Source organism: Aethalodelphis obliquidens, unplaced genomic scaffold (genome assembly GCF_003676395.1).
Source record: "Aethalodelphis obliquidens isolate GAN/ISIS:26980383/991018 unplaced genomic scaffold, ASM367639v1 scaffold2, whole genome shotgun sequence".
Lineage (NCBI taxonomy): Eukaryota > Metazoa > Chordata > Mammalia > Artiodactyla > Delphinidae > Aethalodelphis > Aethalodelphis obliquidens.
This window is the reverse complement of record NW_020837946.1, coordinates 44,881,459-44,899,870: the sequence shown is the minus strand read 5'-3', so window position 1 is coordinate 44,899,870 and position 18,412 is coordinate 44,881,459. Positions and strand designations below refer to the sequence as shown.

Sequence of the window (18,412 nt, the reverse complement as noted above, 5' to 3'; positions counted from 1 at the left end):
TTCCTTATATCTGGTATGCCTTCATTGCTCAAGACACTGTCTTAACCCCTCACAACTCATTAAGAGAAAACCTTTTCCAGGTAGTCTTCTTTGCTCTCCCTCCTCTCCAAATCCCAGCCTCCTTTAGAGGGCTTAGTTCTGTGGTTCCACTGTGCATACTCCATTTAGATCAGTTATAACCATGTGTTTATTCAATTCAGTTGGTATATTGGTCTGTTTTACCCACAAAATGGTAAAATGGTAAAAACAGCCTATAAAGCATGGAATGACTTCCTGTAGCATCAACTGGATACTACATTCCAAACAAAAAATATACCAATATCCTTACATGAAATACACAAGCAAAACATGCACTCACAACAGATTCTTAGGCTATAGTGTAAATTAATCGGCCACCATTGTGAAATTGGTTTTGTTATGTGAATTTTAAGTTCCATTCTATTTTATATTTGTATCTGCAATTTTTACAAATGATATTTTAAGTTACTCATCACCTGTTAAAATTCATAGTTCTGGAAGATCTCCAGTGTATCCTCTTCTTTCTCCTACCCCCAGATCACTTCTGGTGGCACTATCTACTCACATTTACAGGAACTCTAAGTAAACCAATTTGGTAAAATGACTGTAACTATACTTTCCACATCCAGTGGGAAAAACAGACAGAAAGTGTATGTGAGTGTTTTCCTGCATCTTCTTTTACACCTATTACAATCAAACATTTTAATATTTGTCAAATTCTGATAGATGAAATTTAATATCTTACTGTTTTGGTTGCAGTTTTTCTTTCTAATGACATTATATTTCTTCCACATGTTTATTGGCCTTTATATTATGACTTTCTGAATTATCTACATAGGATTTTGCATAAGTTTGCTTTTTTGTACTGATTTTTAAGGGGTTTTTTTTTTGCAAGTATAGCAAGTCTTTTCTGTCATAGTTATTACAAAAAATTTTCCCTGTTTAAACAAGCTCTTATGCATGCTCATTGAGTTTTATAATATAGATTTAAAATTTTAGAATCTGATATTTCAACATTTTACTTTGTTATTTATATATTTGCTTTCATTACCATTCCAAGATTATTAAACTACTCAAAATAATTTATGCAAATACTACATTTAGAGGTTTTTTAAAAAGTGAAATATTCAGTCCATTTGGGAAATGTCTTGGTTTAAGGACCAAGGAAGGAAACATTCTTTAAAATGATGAATGTCTATCAAGTAACTGTAACACCATTTATTGAATTAATGAGAATTAATTTAATTATACATTAAAAATATAATATAGACATGTATTTATATATATAAATCTAATATAGATATATAGATTCTTGTCTAAATACTCTTCTTTTACCATTGTCAGTAGATTTTTATTATTTTTTTCATATCTAATAGGAAGAGTGACCCATCTTTACTCAGCATTTCTGTTTTGGGGGGATTCCTTAACATTTTTCTTGCATATTTTTGATTCCAACGAGCTTTAAAATGGTTTTGTCATGTCCCATGCTTTTAAGATCCTACAGGGATTTTAAGTAAGATTGTACTAAACTTATATTTTAATTTAGGAAAAAGAATTACATTTTTCAAATACTGAGTTTCCCTATGTGAGAAAAAGGCACAATTATGCCCATTTTATCTTATTTTACATACCTTGGTCAAAAGTTATGTTTTTTTTTCAATCAGGTTCTATAAATGTCTTATCATGTTAGGTCCTTAGTGTTGTATGTTGTTATTGCCTTTGTGGATAGAATCACTTCTTCTGTTATGTTTTCTATCTAGTAATACAAATAGAAACAGTAATCACAATACAATAGTAATAATGACATGTGCTTCATGCTAGTACGTAAATCAACTATGAATATTCTCTAAATATACTTTTCCAGTTACACAGTAGATATTTTCTCATCATTCATTCAATGAATGTATTTTGAACAAACACAAATATCAAGCAGTATGTTGGATCCTTGTAAAGAGCCCCTGCCCTTATAAAAAATACAATTAATAGAGAAGATTAAGACTAATCAAATAATCATACAATTATAGAAAGCATCATAATTTGTGCTATAAGGAAAAAATACAAGGTGCCAAGAAAATTTATAACGGGGGATGTTATCTAACCTGGGAGGTAGTGAAGGGTGAGGACTCTAGGAGGATTTCCTGAGGATACAGCATTGAACAGAGCTCTAAAAGATGAGTACTAGTAAACTGGGCAAAATAAATGCAAATGCAGGTGGCCTTTGACAGGATGGGGAATCTGGTTTAGGAAATGGACAGAAATTCATTGTGTGTGAAGCAGAGAATAAAGCGGATGGTGGCAAAATGAAGCTTGAGAATTAGGCAGGAAGTCAGGTCATGCCAGAGCCTCATAAAGTTTAAGTATTTTGTCTTTATCCTAGAAGCTACCAGTGAAGCTTTTTAAGGATGTGTGTGTGTGTGTGTGTGTGTGTGCGCGCGCGCGTGTGCGCGTGCATGTCTGTGTGTTGTGTTGGATGGTGGCGGAGAGTGAGGTGACATATTCAGGTTTATATTTCAGATTGATCGCTCTGGTTCTCCTGGGAGTAATGGATCAGAAGAGGGTAAGAATGGATGCCTAAAAACCTTTTAGAAGGCTATTGAAGGAGCCCAGGTGAGAAATAATGATAATGTGAGCTAGGATAGTGGCAGTGGAGGTAGAGCGAAGGGTATGGCCATAAGGAACATTTAGGAAGCAAAATTGAAAATACTTAGCAATGCCAGGGTTCTGGCATTGTAAGGGAGAGAGAGGTGACAAGAATGACTACCAGGTTTCTGGCCTGCCTAAATGGATGAATGATGAGGCTCTTGCCTGAGATAGGGAACACAGAACATAAATCAGCTTTGAGATATAAGTATCGTAATTTTTTGAAACATAATGAGCTACTAGTACTTCTGAAATCCAAATGAAGATGGTGAGTTAAACATTTATGCATGCATTTCTTGAGCTCCCAGGAAAGATTTAGGTTATGTATATACATTGGAGCTATTGACGTTAGATAGAAATGACATGGATAAAGCCGGTGATGAAAGAGTATTGAGTATGAAGGTAAAGAGAAAAAGACTGGTCCCTGGGGAATGCTGACATTTACATATTCAGTAAAATGATCATTGATAAAGGAGACTGAGAAGAAAAGCTGCTCTTGGGTAAGCCAGCCAGTCTGATAAAAAAAAAAAAAATCATCCTACTGGCATGCCCCACGCTCCACAGGCTTTTGGTTGTCTTTGCAGCATCATTGCCTTGGTTTGCCACTGTTGGACCTCAGCCCCCAAATCAGCTTTTAAGTGATTATTCTTAGTCTCTCCTAAAATTTTCATAATTTCAAAGAAAAGTGTTATCTTGAGGTGTTCTTTTTTCATGGTGGGATAGGAACTCTAAGTGAGGTGGTTCCAATGATTATTTTTTTTTCCAGATTTTTCTTGCACTTGCTTTCTGCCATATAACAACATTGATGTGAGTAGAAATGTTCTCTACAATTTCTTTGAATCTTTTTTTAATTTAAAATAAGTTACATTGAAACTGGCTCATTTGCCAAATTTTGTGTTAGGAGTCTGGGACTTTTTCAGCATTGTCTGTGTTTTCTTTGCTATTTTTCTTCCTTTCTGTTCATTTGGGGAACTTTCATTTGTATTTTTAATAAAGTAATAATAAATTAATTTCACCATCCTCCCCAGCTGCAGATTATTTCACTTTTGATTATGCAGAGTTTGGGGTGTGCGTTGGACATGACGGAAAGAAGTACACTCGTCTAATGAAACCTATAGATATGGAACAAAGGCAAGAAATTTGAGGGATTCTGGAATGGTCTGGGACAGCCTTTTATTTGTAACATTCCTGAGGTTCAAATAAGAAGTGGTATTTCTATAGTTGAAAATTATTAGTGCTTTTGACTTAAGAGAATCACCACGCATTTCTGGCTCATCTAGCTGAACTTGTACAACTTGTATAGGTTGGACTTGGAGGAGGTGTTACTACAAACAAAACTCACAAATCTTTAGGTATATACACATTCAAATATTCAAAATCAAGACGTGGAGCTCAAATAATAACCAATTTGGGAGAAAATATTGTGAAATAAATATTGAAGGTAAAACTCTGCAAACATTTAGGCTAAATTCATATGTGATACACTGGGACATACGTTTTATTATCACAGTTTATTCAACCATGAAAAATAAGTTGCTTTTCTCTTGTTATCAATAGTCAGTACCCTGAGATTTTTAAGGGCATAGAGAGTGATAATTAGTGTCGTGTTGCCTTTGTGAGTGATGCTGCAAATTGATTTTCTTTATAAGCCAGTATCTACCTGATGAAAGGTATTTGTTGTTTTATCTTTTAAACAAATGGCAAACAAAGAATACCACGACACCTAACTTTTCACTACTGAAAATGAAATGGATCTAATATGTTCAAAGGAATTCCACGAAACGAAAACCATTGACATGACAAAAGCGTGCATTTAATTCAATGCTTTGCAGAGATACATCACTAAAGTTGTGTGCATGGCTTGTCCTTTGGGATGGTCCCAGCTGTTTATTTTTAAAGAAAAAATAAAAATGGAGCCAACAAATGCAATTAAGGAAAAAAAATCCTTGAGACATAAGGGGACCTACATGTTCTAGTCTAAGAAACATGCAAGTATTACAAAACATTCCAGATACAGTATGACAGATGAACAGTGAACAGGCACTGGAACAATGCTCCTTCTTTCAGAAACGGGAAGTGTAACAGTTATGTTTTCACAAATGGTATTGATGAAACCATCTTTATTTTTAAAGAATTTTATAGAAGGAATTTTAGCACCATCATTAAAGGAAAAATAATAATACACTTTAGCCCTGCCTATCTCCAGTCTTGGAATAATCACAGAAGCATAGCACCTTTTAGTATCTAAAATATAAACAAGACTATTAAGTCCATCCCAGCTTGTAGAGATGAGGTAGCTCATGCTAAGAAATGTTGGGTCATTTTTCCTATGAGAGTTCAAAGGCCAAATGTTCTAATTCCAATCATCAGATTTGATTAGAATCAGCTCCACAACTCTGAGTTTCTAAATCTTTTTCTTCGTTATAGGCCTCAGGAAGATGAGATGGTACATGTGGAAGACTCTCAACTTTGGGTCCTGAACACTTTTTTTTAAAGTTATGTGGAAATTATTTAGCATTCTGTGTTTTCTTAAACAAGGAAGTTCAAATGTATTCAACGGTATACTCATTTAACTTCTACCTATATTGATAGATCGAGTCAAGAGGGAAAGGTAGCTTTAAAATTGAATGAGGAAGAAGTCTAGATTCACCACACTTTACAAAAATTTAGGATTACTTTTTTTTCAGAAATTCCATTGAATATATACTATTTTAACATTCCATTTAAGACAGTGAGAAACTGATATGTTTTTCATGGTTCCCTTTAAAGAGTCTCCATGTTAGTTATACAATATCAAGACATGCATGTGGGTTTCAATCACAAGGATAAACATTTTGCTTTCATTTTTAATTGATAATCTGGAAATGAGAGGTCACAAAAGGGCACTACTTTCTATTTTTCCAACTGCAGCCACGTGAAATAAACATGTGTTGTGGTTTTACATACCCCACTCTTTAAGCTATCTGCCAGGAAGAAAGATTTTCTTATAAATACTAAGCAATTTTGTCATTACATTGAAATAAATTGAAGAAAATGGAGATTTATTTATTCAAACAGTTTACTTTTTTTAAAGGTTGTCATAATCATGGATCATCTTAAACCTAAACCGCTTATTGAAAAATATTTTAAATCAATTAAGACTTGAGGATTGTAAGTAAAATAAATATTCTGAAGGATAAGGAGGCCAGGCACTTAAGACCATATATACAATGCTGATGCAGGATCAGCCATTACTTCAAGAGTCTCAGGATCAGCTTCAAACAGTCAAAGTCCTGTGAATGGTGGTGGTCATTGAGGGTCGGGGTGGTGCTCATTGTTGATGTATCTCGGCTTGCTTCACACAAAACAAACTGGCCCAACTTCGATGCCAAATTCTTGGTCTGTACTGCCGACATCCACAGGGGCAAGATCTATAATGGGCAAGCGTGCCACATTCTGTGTTCTATATTCAAAGATGGTCTTGCCCACATTTCCATTTCGTTTCTGGAATTAAATGGTACAACGGGTTAACAGCATATACAAATTACTCCAAAGATTTTGGACAGCAGCTTCCAAACCAGTTTTTATAAGGTAAAAGCAATGATTTTTAGAGCACTATTTAAAAGTAAGAGCGCTGCTAACATGAAGTGAGATACTGGCATAACTGGCAGGCATTTCTCTCATTCTTTAAATTGAGAAAATGAGCTTTATTCTTTTGCAGCTTCCCAAATGGTCACTAACAATATAAATTATGAAAGCCTTTTTGATTTTCACAAGTGAAACCATAATTCATCATTAACTATTTTCCTTTTTTATATCTAGATATGCAAGGGGAAAGACATATAAATCAGTGAAAAATGTAAGGTAACTCAGATTGATTGCATATTTTAGAATCAGGAAATCATAAGCATGGAATTGAGATTAAATAAACTAAGTAACTTGCAGGAGAACCAAAGTGAGTTTGCAAAAGAGCTGCAAGGATCCAGTCCTTTATTGTTTTGTATTAAAACCTCTACCGGTATTTCACGTACTAACACACATTCAAATTTACCCTAAGGAACAACTATAAACAAACTGCTGTTGTGTTTATATACAGGGTAAAATTGCCCCCACCTCTAGTGCCAGGGCAGTATTTTTAACAAAATGATTTTTTTCTTCAACCAGATCAATATGGATCAAAAGTACTTACGGAGCAAGTATCATGAAGAACTACATATCTGAATCTAACGTTTCCCTCTGCTTTGATTTCTAAGTCATTTGACCCTTTGAGAACCACAGCTTTCTTGAAGTTCTTAGCTTGATCATCCATGTATCCTACACTGTTTTTACAGATGTAAGTAATGTTCTGGGAGGCTTCTTTTGATAAAAGGCGCAAGAAGGTCATTTGTGTAATGGCTGCATTAGGTGACTGGTGGTCTCCATAAACAAACTAGAAAAACAAAAAGAGTCTTTGTTATATGTGTCTACCCCTCTTGAGTTCTTATGGTTGGACTAATAAAATCGGCACAAGACAGATTAACAGGAGAAAAAGAAACAACTTTAAATCAGGACACAGAGGTCTCATAGAAATGGGACCTAAGAAGTGGCCAAAGCAGGCAGCTTTTATACTTTTTAGACAAAAAAACAATAAAACAATAAATTTGAAAGGAATTGACAGGACAAAGAAACCTAGGTTTGGGTATGTAATTGGTAAGGAATTTAAAGTTTGGGCTTGGGTAGTAAATTAATAAGGAAGTAACAAGGTTTGTTTATACAGGCTTCTTGGCTCTAAATTCCCTGTCTCTGATGATAAAAATGTCTTTCTGTCCCCCAGTACAGGGACGGTACCTTTCACAAGGGAGATTTATTTCCTGCTTTCGGGGAGACAAAGAGCAGGGTCAAAGTGTCCCTCTTGCATCAACCGTTACTTAAATAACTTTAATTCAAAATAATCAACATGCCACTGAATCATATTTTGGAGCGGCCTGCCCTGGGCCCCAATATATGTAATACTGATTAGTTTTATAGTGGTGTGTGTGTGTGTGTATTGATTTCAGACAAATTAATTTTGAAGAGTATTACTTCTTTTGAAGAGTATTATTCTTTCATATAACAAGATATTATACCTATATACATAAAAATACCTTAAAATTTCTATGAATATTCACAAATAAGAAGGTTTGTCCTTACTACCCCAAACAAGTGGTGATGAAACCAAAGCTAATTATAACTCACCAGAGAAAGTTTAAGTATTTTTAAATTTGCTTCTCTATTTGTTTAAAAAAAATCTTGAATATTACTTTTTAGAAGAAGTTATATACTTGGGCATAGGTTTGGATATTCAATCATGTAGCAAAAATAACTCACTGTTTTTATTGTTGATTATAATAAGAATTAGGACTTAACTATTGGTATAAAATCTTTTTTAACCCGACTGTTATATACTTGTAGGAAATATGAAGTACGAGTTTTCCATTAGCTAAAACAAATAATCAAAAATAACTTCCTACAGGATATTTCCTACCCATCTTCTACTTTGAGCTTTACTTTCAATGCTCCTATATGAGCTTTTTACATAATATGCTAACTAAATTACATTTCACTTAGGTATATTTAAATTAAAAATTTTTCCTTTTCATTAAATAATGGTTGATTCTAGTATATCCTGCATATACCCATAATGTCCTCCTACTATGTTTATTATGAACAGGAATTCTGAGAAAAGGTCAGGAGCAGAGTTGAGAAGAAAATTTCAGAGTTAGGCTGCCATAAAGAGATCTGGAATAGAATTAGAATCTAAACACTGGACCATGAAAGAAACATAGAGGGGACTAGACTCAGAAAAATATCAATACAATTTATATAATCATAAAAATGCCTTAAGTTTAAATAATACTAAAAGGTTTGCAAAGTGATTCAATCATTAAAAATAATATTATAGTAATTATCTAATATTTATCCATAACTTACCAAATACTAGACACTATATTAAGCATCTTATATACACACAGAAACTATGAGATAAATATTATTGCCCTCACTTTAAAATGGCGAAACTGAAGCTCCAAAAGGTTAAGTGACTTCCTAAGGTCCCAAAGTTAGTAAGACATCCAGGTATGAGTCACCTAGGTCTTCTGACGCTAAATATACTTCCTGTCTTCCAACTATGGCAAGATCCCTTCAAGTCTACACCACAGTCAGTGTCATATGCATTAAAGGAGCTAATATGAAAAAATAATTACTTTTGTACATTCCATCAATGGGAAAATTAGCATTCAAAATTTATGTTAATTTAATTCATAGTAATGTTTATGCAATGATACCGCAGTTGTAACTAATGAGAATATATCACTTCAAAATAAACCCAGTCAAAAAATAATAGCACAGTCCTAAATACATACAATAAATAATGACAAGCAATGAATACAATTTTAAGTAAATATATTAAATTACCTGAGATCCTCTATTCATATCAAGACCATACCAAACAGGCTTATTATCAGGAGATTTGCTGGCCCACCAGGTTTTACGTGGTACACTGGATGGGTTTGCTGAAATACATGTTTCTCCTGTTTCCATGTTGCAGTAAACTTTGATTGCATCTTCAACAGATCCCTGGTTAGGATCAATCCAGTATTCACCTATTTTCCAAAATAAAAATATTTGCTAAATGAAAAGAATTTCAAACATGATTATGAGTCTCTAAAAGAATCAACAGAGGGTTCGAAAATATGAGGTCATTGATTAAGGACTCTTTGAAGAGAGAATCACAGTTAAAGAAACACTCTGCAGCTAAGGAAAAAGTAACTGTTATGCATTTGGGCCCTTTCTACATGCCAGGCACCTTGCCAAAAGGTGCCTAAGGCTCAAAACACAAATGTGAAGAAAATATCATTATACCCATTTTATAAATGAGAAACTAACCCATTTTACAAATGAGAAACTATACCAAAAAGAGAGAATCCACAGTAAGTAAGCAGCTTTGCCAAAATGAACGTGTTCCCACTTAATTTGTAAAGCCAATATTTTAAAACAAATAATAATGGAAATGTAATAAAATAATGTATTCAAAACTATGAATAAAGTAAGTAAATGAGTCAAACTACAATTAGAATGCTATGAATTATCTCACTGGCCTTATTTAGAATTGATCTTCTCATGTAGAAGAGATCCTTGAAGCAGGATATACCAAGATAGTGCTTGGTGCTAGAGATACAGTCAGTAAACACACAAACTAATAAATTTTTGTGCATATATGTCTATGTACACATCTGTGTGTATATTTTGTACATATATAAAATATATGTATATATATTACATGTATATTTATATATGTATATATAAATATATACCGTTTATATAATAGAATATGTAATATATGTATAAAATATATAAATATATGTATGTATATATAAAACGTATGTATAAAATATATAAATATATGTATGTATACATAAAATATATATATAAACTATGTAGGAAAAACTGCATTTTAAATGAAATGAAGGGGCATTTATTTGATGGTGGGATGTAAGGTATAGAGTTAGTAATCGAATTGCTTATTCTGCAAAGATAACAATTTTAGCTATCCCTGTCAATATCATTTCAAATTTAACTGAAACTCTTAAGCATTTCATAGCTCATTCCTATGGCCTAGGATCTTTCTTTTCCAGGTCTTATTAGATTAATCAAAATGATAGAATTTTGCAAACTTCAGGCATGGTATATACAACTAGAGAAAAAGACTATTTAATTCCAAAATATTTTATAACATAACTATAACATAATCCTGCAGCAGAGATTACTGAAGTGTGATTTGTAGAACAGTAAATGACATGAAAAGAATTCCATATTCAAATAAATTTGGGAAATAAAATTTATACTTTATTCTACTCTTGATGATCCAACTATATGTTAGCATATTAAATCCCTGAGAATTACTGAGGTAACCAAATATATTTAACCTTGCGTAAGCAAGTATTTTGGACATTTATATCACCACAAAATTATCAATATTTTAAGACTTCTGGATGGAAATGGAACTACCACCGTGAAACTGGATCATGAATAGGCTACGTCCTCTATTAAAGCGCTTAGCTTCTCACGCCCTAATTTTTCATATCATTGGCCATCCCCACCACTAAACCACAAACTCTGTGACTGTCCACCATTTTCTCTCTTGTGTCTATCACTAAATAGAGAGTAAATAAAATATTTTGGAATGCATTGGAGAATTACACATCAGAAGCAATGAGCTTTGCTCAAATGGGCAGCTGTCTACTCACCGCTCTGCTTTGCAGAATGGCAAAGCTTTAAGTCATCACAAGTTCGGGCTGGGTGCTTTCTAGAGCCATCAGGGCTGCGCATGGTTTCGATCTGACTACTGAGTGACTTCAGGGTAGCATGCACCCCTGGGTCCGTTTTGTTTTTGTCATCAGGAGCTGCCTGATCTTCAGTAAACTCTGGAAGTGGATCTGGCATGCTCTCATCATAGTGCCCCATGATATCCCCAAGAGCAGCTGTAAGGTGGCCAGGGGGACCCGGAGGGCCAGGGGGACCAGGCTCGCCAGGAGGACCCTAATTTAAAAAAATTGGAAATACATTTAACACATTTTTTTGGTTTTTGTTTTTCTGTTGGACGCAAAGGCATTGATGGGACTTGGTGCAGAGAGAGTTACAATGCAACACCCCAATGTGATGGTACTTGGGAGATCTGTGACTCATGCCCTTTTTAAACTAGATGGTTCTGGCCTGTGAACCTGTAACATTCCAAGGGTGAGAAATGATGCATAATTGCTTTTCAGGCAACATATCTCCAAGTTGGCATCTGAGGTAAATAAAGAGCAAAGCACAAAATATTTGCTTTGATGTTTACCCTTGAAGATGCAATACACTTTATGTTAAGAATATATAGATATGCACACTCATTTCCAAACTATTCTGGGCAAGGCACAACTAAGATGTTTTAAAAGGATTTATGGACAGAAGCTGAATGAGGATATGCAGAGGAATTGTGGGTGCTAGTTCTATAAGACTACACATCAACGCCAAGGAAATACACACAAGAAACACCCGTAAGAGAATTTCCCCGTATTCCCTAATAAGGGGGAAAGCACAGGAAGTCTTTTTATGTGCATTAGTTAGTGTGTAGGTCAAAATCCTCTCTATACTAAACAAAACTGGAGGAAGTTCTCTTTGCCCTTTTTATTAGCAAAAAATAAAGAGCTGTCTTACTTTTTTTTGCCGAACAAGAACTACTAGAGCAAAAGGGAGATAAGCACAAAAATTGGCAGAGGCTAGAAAAGTGGATCCTCTCTATTAATTTCCTTCTGCATTTTCTCAAGGAAGAACTCAGCAACTTGAGAGAATTAACCGACAACCTGAAGATATGTGTGGTCCACATCTCTCGTGGGGAGTACAGTCCTGGCAGGCAGAAGGCTGGAGTTCTGTTACTGGCTCCGCCACTTGTTACATGGCTCTGGAAAGTTGCATCAACCTCTAGTGCAAACATTTCCTCACCGTCAGGAGACTTTTAAATCTGTGTGTTTTTTTTTCTTTAAGATCATATCATGATTCCATACATTCCTTTATGCTAATCTCAGGGGAGGAGATCTTTTTTCTATCAAGGACCACTAAAACACAAGATGAAGTCAATCAAGAGCCACATAAGTCAGAGGTATTCCAATTCTGTGGCTGTTTTCCATTTAAAGATAGAGAAATAAACAAATAGAAAATATTCCTCTTGATGACCACAGGAAATGTAAAGCTATTCTTTCCATGTAATAAGTAATAAATATTTGGCTTAATGGTATTGACAATAAAGGGCAGAGACAGAATAAGAAAAGGAAAATAAAACCAAAGAGGAAGAAACACGAGGGAGGGATGCATAAACTCATATACACACATGCACATATATACATACAAGCATGACAGATAGAGGAGACTTTCTCAAAGTTTGTCTTCTAAGAAGCCAAAGTCTAACTAAAGCAATTTTTATAGCTTTACATAATCCTCAAGTCAATACTACTGAAATATTTTATTAAAAGTTTTCATTGAAATCCTTTCTGAATTTCATTTGCAGTAAATAACTCTTCGATTTCAGAGGCTTCACTTTCCAGCATTTTCATGAATGAATGCATTCATCAAATCTCACATTTAGTCTATTGCCTTTTAAAGCAAAGCAACATTTCCATAATTCTAATTATAATACAGTCATAACTTACTATTTGCTTTCATTGATATCACAGGAAGTCAAGGCCTAGGTAGCTTGGACTCTGATTTTATATACTCTGAATAATCTGTATTAAAATGTTTGAAATAGCTACTTATACAGACAAGCTCTTATGTGACTTTCAGACTTGTTTTCAGGGTTCCCTGAAGTCTTTTGTCCATCATGCTGCACAGACATTCTTTAGACAGAATCCAAGCTATGAGAATCAATAGAATCAATCAATCACTTGCATACAAATCTGTGATTTTACCTCAGGGCCTGCTTCTCCGACACTGCCTCGTACACCAGGAGGCCCGATGGGCCCAAGTGGCCCAGGGTTTCCTTCTTTACCTGAAGGACCAACTGGGCCTGGAGGACCCTGTAAGCAACAAAGACTGCATTTTAGATTCTAGGAAGAAAATCTTTACAATACCTTTCTCTGATCAAAGAACTATTTCTTTATGGAATTATCAGAGTGATTTCTCATATTCGTTTTCCTAATGACTAATAAATGGAGTTCTAGCACTTTCTAATGTTTACTACTTCATCACACATGAATTTTCCACCATCCATGCAAGGTAAAAGACCAGTGTCAATTAAAAGCGTTAATGGACTAGTCATCTACTTTTACTGGTAGGCAATGTTTCATCAAATTTCATGTATTGTACTCCTAACTAGAAATTCAATTAAGTAGGAGTAAGAAAATGACAGAAGGAGCGTCTGATATAAATTAAATATGTGCGCCTATACCCCAGAATCTCATCACATCCTAGTAATTTTGATACTGTTCTCAATTTTATGTGTGATTTGTTTGCACTGTATTTAGATACAGAAATACACTAAATACACTGTATTTAGATGCAGAAATTTTTTCTAATGATTTTCCTAAGTAATTATGTGTGTCAATTGTCTTACGGCATTAATGACCTATTAGAGGCAGCATTAATACTAATGTAGAATTTCTATAAGCTTCAAATATTGGTTTCATTTTATGATTTGCTTCCTAGTTAGCCTTATGCCAACCATTTCTGAGGAACTATTACAATTACTTAAGGGAAAAAAATAAATACAGCTTCAAAATCTATCTCCACTTCATGGTAAATCCTATTATATCATTTCAAAGAGTACAATTAAATGGAAATTTCAATAAACACAGAGTAAGAAAATGAACTAACAGATGAGTATATCCACCCTAGGTAAGAGATTTTAATGTGGGCCCATGAAGTAATATGTCATAGTTCAGGATATTTCTACTTAAAGGTAAATGTGAATGGTTTGTCTCATATGTTTGCTGCCAGCTTCAGAGAACCTAGGCCAACTCCAACTTCAGTACCATGAAAATGATACTGAAGCACTAACAGTATGCCACCAGGAGCATTATCATTTACATCTGCAACTTATTAAGTTTTGTTACTTACTCTTGGGCCAAATGGTCCTGGGATTCCAGCACTGCCTTGTTCACCATTGGGACCCTTAGTAGGAAAAAATAATGATGCCAAAATATTTATATCCTACGTTTTACCATTCTTACCTTTTTCAAATGTCCCGTCATTGACTTTAGCAACATAAACTACTTTCATAAAGTCATCAACCTCTATAATGTTTCATGAGTTGACCAATACTAAAGACAACTGTAGGAGTAATGGTGCATATATCCTTTTGCTTTATTTCTTTCCTACAAAATTACAGCAAATATATGAACAATTATATTGGATAGCTAGGTAACTAGTTATTCATCGAGATATTCTTTGAAATGAAAATAAGATACAAAAAAACCCCATCCATTTTATAGACAAACGTTCATGTCAAGATACCTGTGTATTCTCACATGCAGGGCAAATAATACTTAAAGGGATAACTTACAGGAGGCCCAGGAAGACCTTGAAGACCAGTAAAGCCTCTGTGGCCCTTCTGACCTCGGTCACCTCGGTCTCCATGATCACCTTTGTCACCTCGAGGTCCTTGGGGTCCCTAGAAATAGGGTCATAGCATGGATATTGCCTGTTGAGACTGCAATTTACTACAATTTTACTTTGTGCAATTGTATTTGCTACAATTTTGGGTACTGTATTTTATATGAACTAATATATTTACTTATCTAAATAGTATTAGACCTAGGAATTTTGGTCTTTTTTTCTCAAGGAATTAAGGCAATCGTTAAAATCATAAGATGTATAATAACGCTTTCCTAAAGATTCAGTTTTTTTATGTTTATCCTATGTTCAGACTAAAATGAGGTATTTTAAAGTTTGATCTAGCCTATCTGAGACATTTTCCAAAGATTATATTTCACATTTAGCTGATATCATTATGTAAAAATACTGCCACCATATATAGATTCTTTTAAATTAAAACGTGAGTTCTTATTTACTTATGTTACTTCTAAGAATAAAATGTTTATTAAATTTGCATATGCAGACAAACTAACTAGATATGAGCTGGGACTATGTTAAGAAATTGGCCATATTTGAAAGTTGCAGAGGGAGTAGATCTTAAAAGTTCTACCACAAGAAAATAAAATTTGCAACTATGTGGGATTATAGATGTTAACTAAAGTTACTGTGGTAATCATTTCACAATATACACCTATAACAAATCATTATTACCTTAAACAAGTACAGTGTTATATGTCAATTACAGCTCAATAAAACTGGTGGAAAAATAAGAAATTGGCAAAAACTTGTTTGAACAAATGAAAGAGGAATATCATCATCGAGCCACATCCAGCCAAAGAAAACACAAAGAACTCTATGTTATCCTCATATCTGCAATATCTGTACCCAAATCAATCAACCCTGATCCTGAGAAACTAAAGAAAAAGCAATAGTTGAGAATCTAATTGTGGGACAGAAGCTACACCAAGAAGTGAAAATTATCTGATCAATCTTATCAGTCACAGACTTTTTCTTTGTTTGTAAAAGTCTCGGGTAGTAAAGGCAGCTCCAAGGGTCTAGTGGTTCACAGTAAACTGACAAGTAACACAGGGTCACCTACTACAGGGAAAGCTTCTGTTGTCTTTAAAGTTTTTCTAAAAGAGAATTGAAATTCTATCAATCTGACTTTGGAGAATGGAAGATACTATCAAATACACTGGCTCTCAGGTTAACTTTTCCCTTATTAGTTTTTTGTTCTTATTTTGTTTGGTTCTTATTTTTTAAATTGGATATCCTAATTGTCAAACAGTACGAGAATCTTCTTTATAATAAAAACAAGACTAGACCTCAGTAACTTTTACATATTGTATAAAACAATGTAAAGTTAAATACTAAAATCAGTTTGAATGTTTTTATGTCAGAAAGGTTATTTTAATTTAGAGATGCCCCCAAATTTCATAATTAAAATAAACTAAACCAGAAAGCACCTATTTAAATTATTAACTAGAGTTCATTTAATCATGGAAAACAAATTGTAACTGGTTAGAAAACCATTCACTTGACATGCCATGTAACTATAAAATCTTCTCTAGCCTAGCTCAAATCAAAGCTGAGAATGATGATTTAATAATAGGTCATAATTTTAAGGCTATAATTGTTCTTCATGAATATAGATATTGATATTGAATACAGATATTGATTTATATAATGGGTGTGAAAGAAACATGCCCGTAAGAGATGATTCACTCATGATAAGACATCAATATAATAATCATTAACGTCGAAGCAACTGCAAAGAGCAAAAAAATCAGAACACGGGCAGGGCAGTCTAGTTGAAAGTAAAATATATTTGAATAGTACTTTTTAAGTTTACAAAGAGCTTTCAAACCCATTTTCCTATGTAATTTTTAGGAAATCTCAGAGAATGGCACTATTTCTCCTGTTATTTTGGGAGAAAATTGTGACTCTAAAAGTCTTAATTGATTATTGAAATAATTTTTAGTTAAATTCAGAGGAGCTATATTAACATTATAAAAACAAATATAAACTCCTGGGTATCATTTTAAATCAACATTTTGTTCAAAGCTTGAAGAATTTGGTAATTTTCACTTATGAGTCTTAAATTATACTTCTTCTTTGGGAGTATATTTTACGTAAGAAGACATATATTTTAAAAAAAAACAACAGAGAACTTACAAGTAAGCCACGTTTCCCAGCTCGACCAGGTGGTCCAATAGGACCCCGAGAACCCTAGAAGAAATTTTCACAGATATTAATACAAAAATATGGAGGTATTATATAGACATAGAATTCAAGAATATATGTTTGTAGTTGAATACTTATATATGTGTATGTGTGTATCTAAGTGTATAGTTCTATGGCTAATTAATTAAAACCAGGCTGAAGTCCCTAGGTATAAGAATGTGCTCACTATAACCCCAATGACATTTCTATAGTCGATTTTATCTATGGTCTTCACTGAATGAAGATCACCTTAGTTGTTTACATAAGACATTACTTGCTTAAATTTAACATGACACATCCTTATTACATTTCCTATAAACAACAACATTTTTAGATGATGAAAGTCAAAGCATCAGGGTTTTTGAATACCTATTACCTATAGAATACCTATTACCTATACCTAATACCTATTAGAAATCAAATTTTTAAGACTAAAAAAATTAATTCCTAATTGACTGTTTATCATTCTTTGTTTAGAGTCCTTAATCAAACACACATGTCATTGAATGCAGGCATATATGTAGCTCATAATACAGTATGTTGATATTTATAACTGTCAGTGTGAAACTGACTCTCCTTACCGGATCTCCTCTTTGTCCTGCATCTCCTGGGGCACCAACGGGACCGGGAGTTCCAGGGGCACCCTGAGAGCCTGGCAGACCTGCAGGCCCAGGGTCTCCACGATCACCCTGACAAGAAAACCATGATATTATCTTTTTAATATTAATTCTAAAACAGCCGTATTCTATATGCTCATGCTATTCATGAGAAGGAAAAATATAACTTTTTAAAACATATTTATTATTTTACTAATATTTTACTTAAATATTTTAACTATATTTGCTTATTAATAAATCAAACTGAAAAGAATGAGATATTTTCCCCCAATTTCATCCCTCCCCTCACTCTCACCCTATTATTCCCATAGTCAAGATTGCTGGACTATAGGAGTGGTCACCTCCAGAATTCAGCATGTTTCTTAGACCAATAAGCCTTCCAACTGGGGTATCCGTGCACTTGGTATAAACAAAAACTTTCCAAAGAGTGTAAAAACAGGGAAAATTCTAAGGAAACTGCTTTCCAGATTTTCAACTTCATATGTGTTCTTTCAGAAAACTGACTTGGAGCATCCTTCCCTACTTCCTCTTTAACAATCACCCTTCTCTCATTTTATGAAATAAAGGCAGATATCATACAATCTGCAATCTTATTATGCTGCAGTGCTTCGAAGAATAAACACCACTGGGCATCAAACTAAGGGACTTTTCCAGAATGCACGGTTCACTTAAGAATGAAGCAAAGAGGTATTCGGAAAGAAAGAGGCGGCTCCTTATTTTACCCAGAGGACCCCATTATGACAAGGCTCTGAATCTTACTTGTCTCTTTAAGTCAGAGATGAGATTATTGTTACATGAACGTGTATTAATATAATTATTTGACTTGAGAAACGGAGTCAGACCTTTTTTCT

At 34.0% G+C, this 18,412-nt stretch overlaps 1 protein-coding gene across 2 annotated transcripts in view; it reads right to left on the bottom strand.

The window, feature by feature from the left end:
• Positions 1 to 4,449: 4,449 nt before the first annotated feature.
• COL5A2 (collagen type V alpha 2 chain) overlaps positions 4,450 to 18,412 on the bottom strand; it is a 182,133-nt gene continuing 168,170 nt past the window's right edge. For both annotated transcript variants that reach the window (XM_027126120.1, XM_027126110.1), the window contains exons 46-54: positions 17,526 to 17,633; positions 16,897 to 16,950; positions 14,690 to 14,797; positions 14,245 to 14,298; positions 13,098 to 13,205; positions 10,902 to 11,193; positions 9,070 to 9,257; positions 6,827 to 7,066; positions 4,450 to 6,141 (exon numbers count right to left, since the gene is read on the bottom strand). In XM_027126120.1, coding sequence (XP_026981921.1) covers positions 5,995 to 6,141; positions 6,827 to 7,066; positions 9,070 to 9,257; positions 10,902 to 11,193; positions 13,098 to 13,205; positions 14,245 to 14,298; positions 14,690 to 14,797; positions 16,897 to 16,950; positions 17,526 to 17,633 — 1,299 coding nt within the window. In that variant the 3' untranslated portion in view covers positions 4,450 to 5,994. The remainder of the gene's footprint in view (positions 6,142 to 6,826; positions 7,067 to 9,069; positions 9,258 to 10,901; positions 11,194 to 13,097; positions 13,206 to 14,244; positions 14,299 to 14,689; positions 14,798 to 16,896; positions 16,951 to 17,525; positions 17,634 to 18,412) is intronic.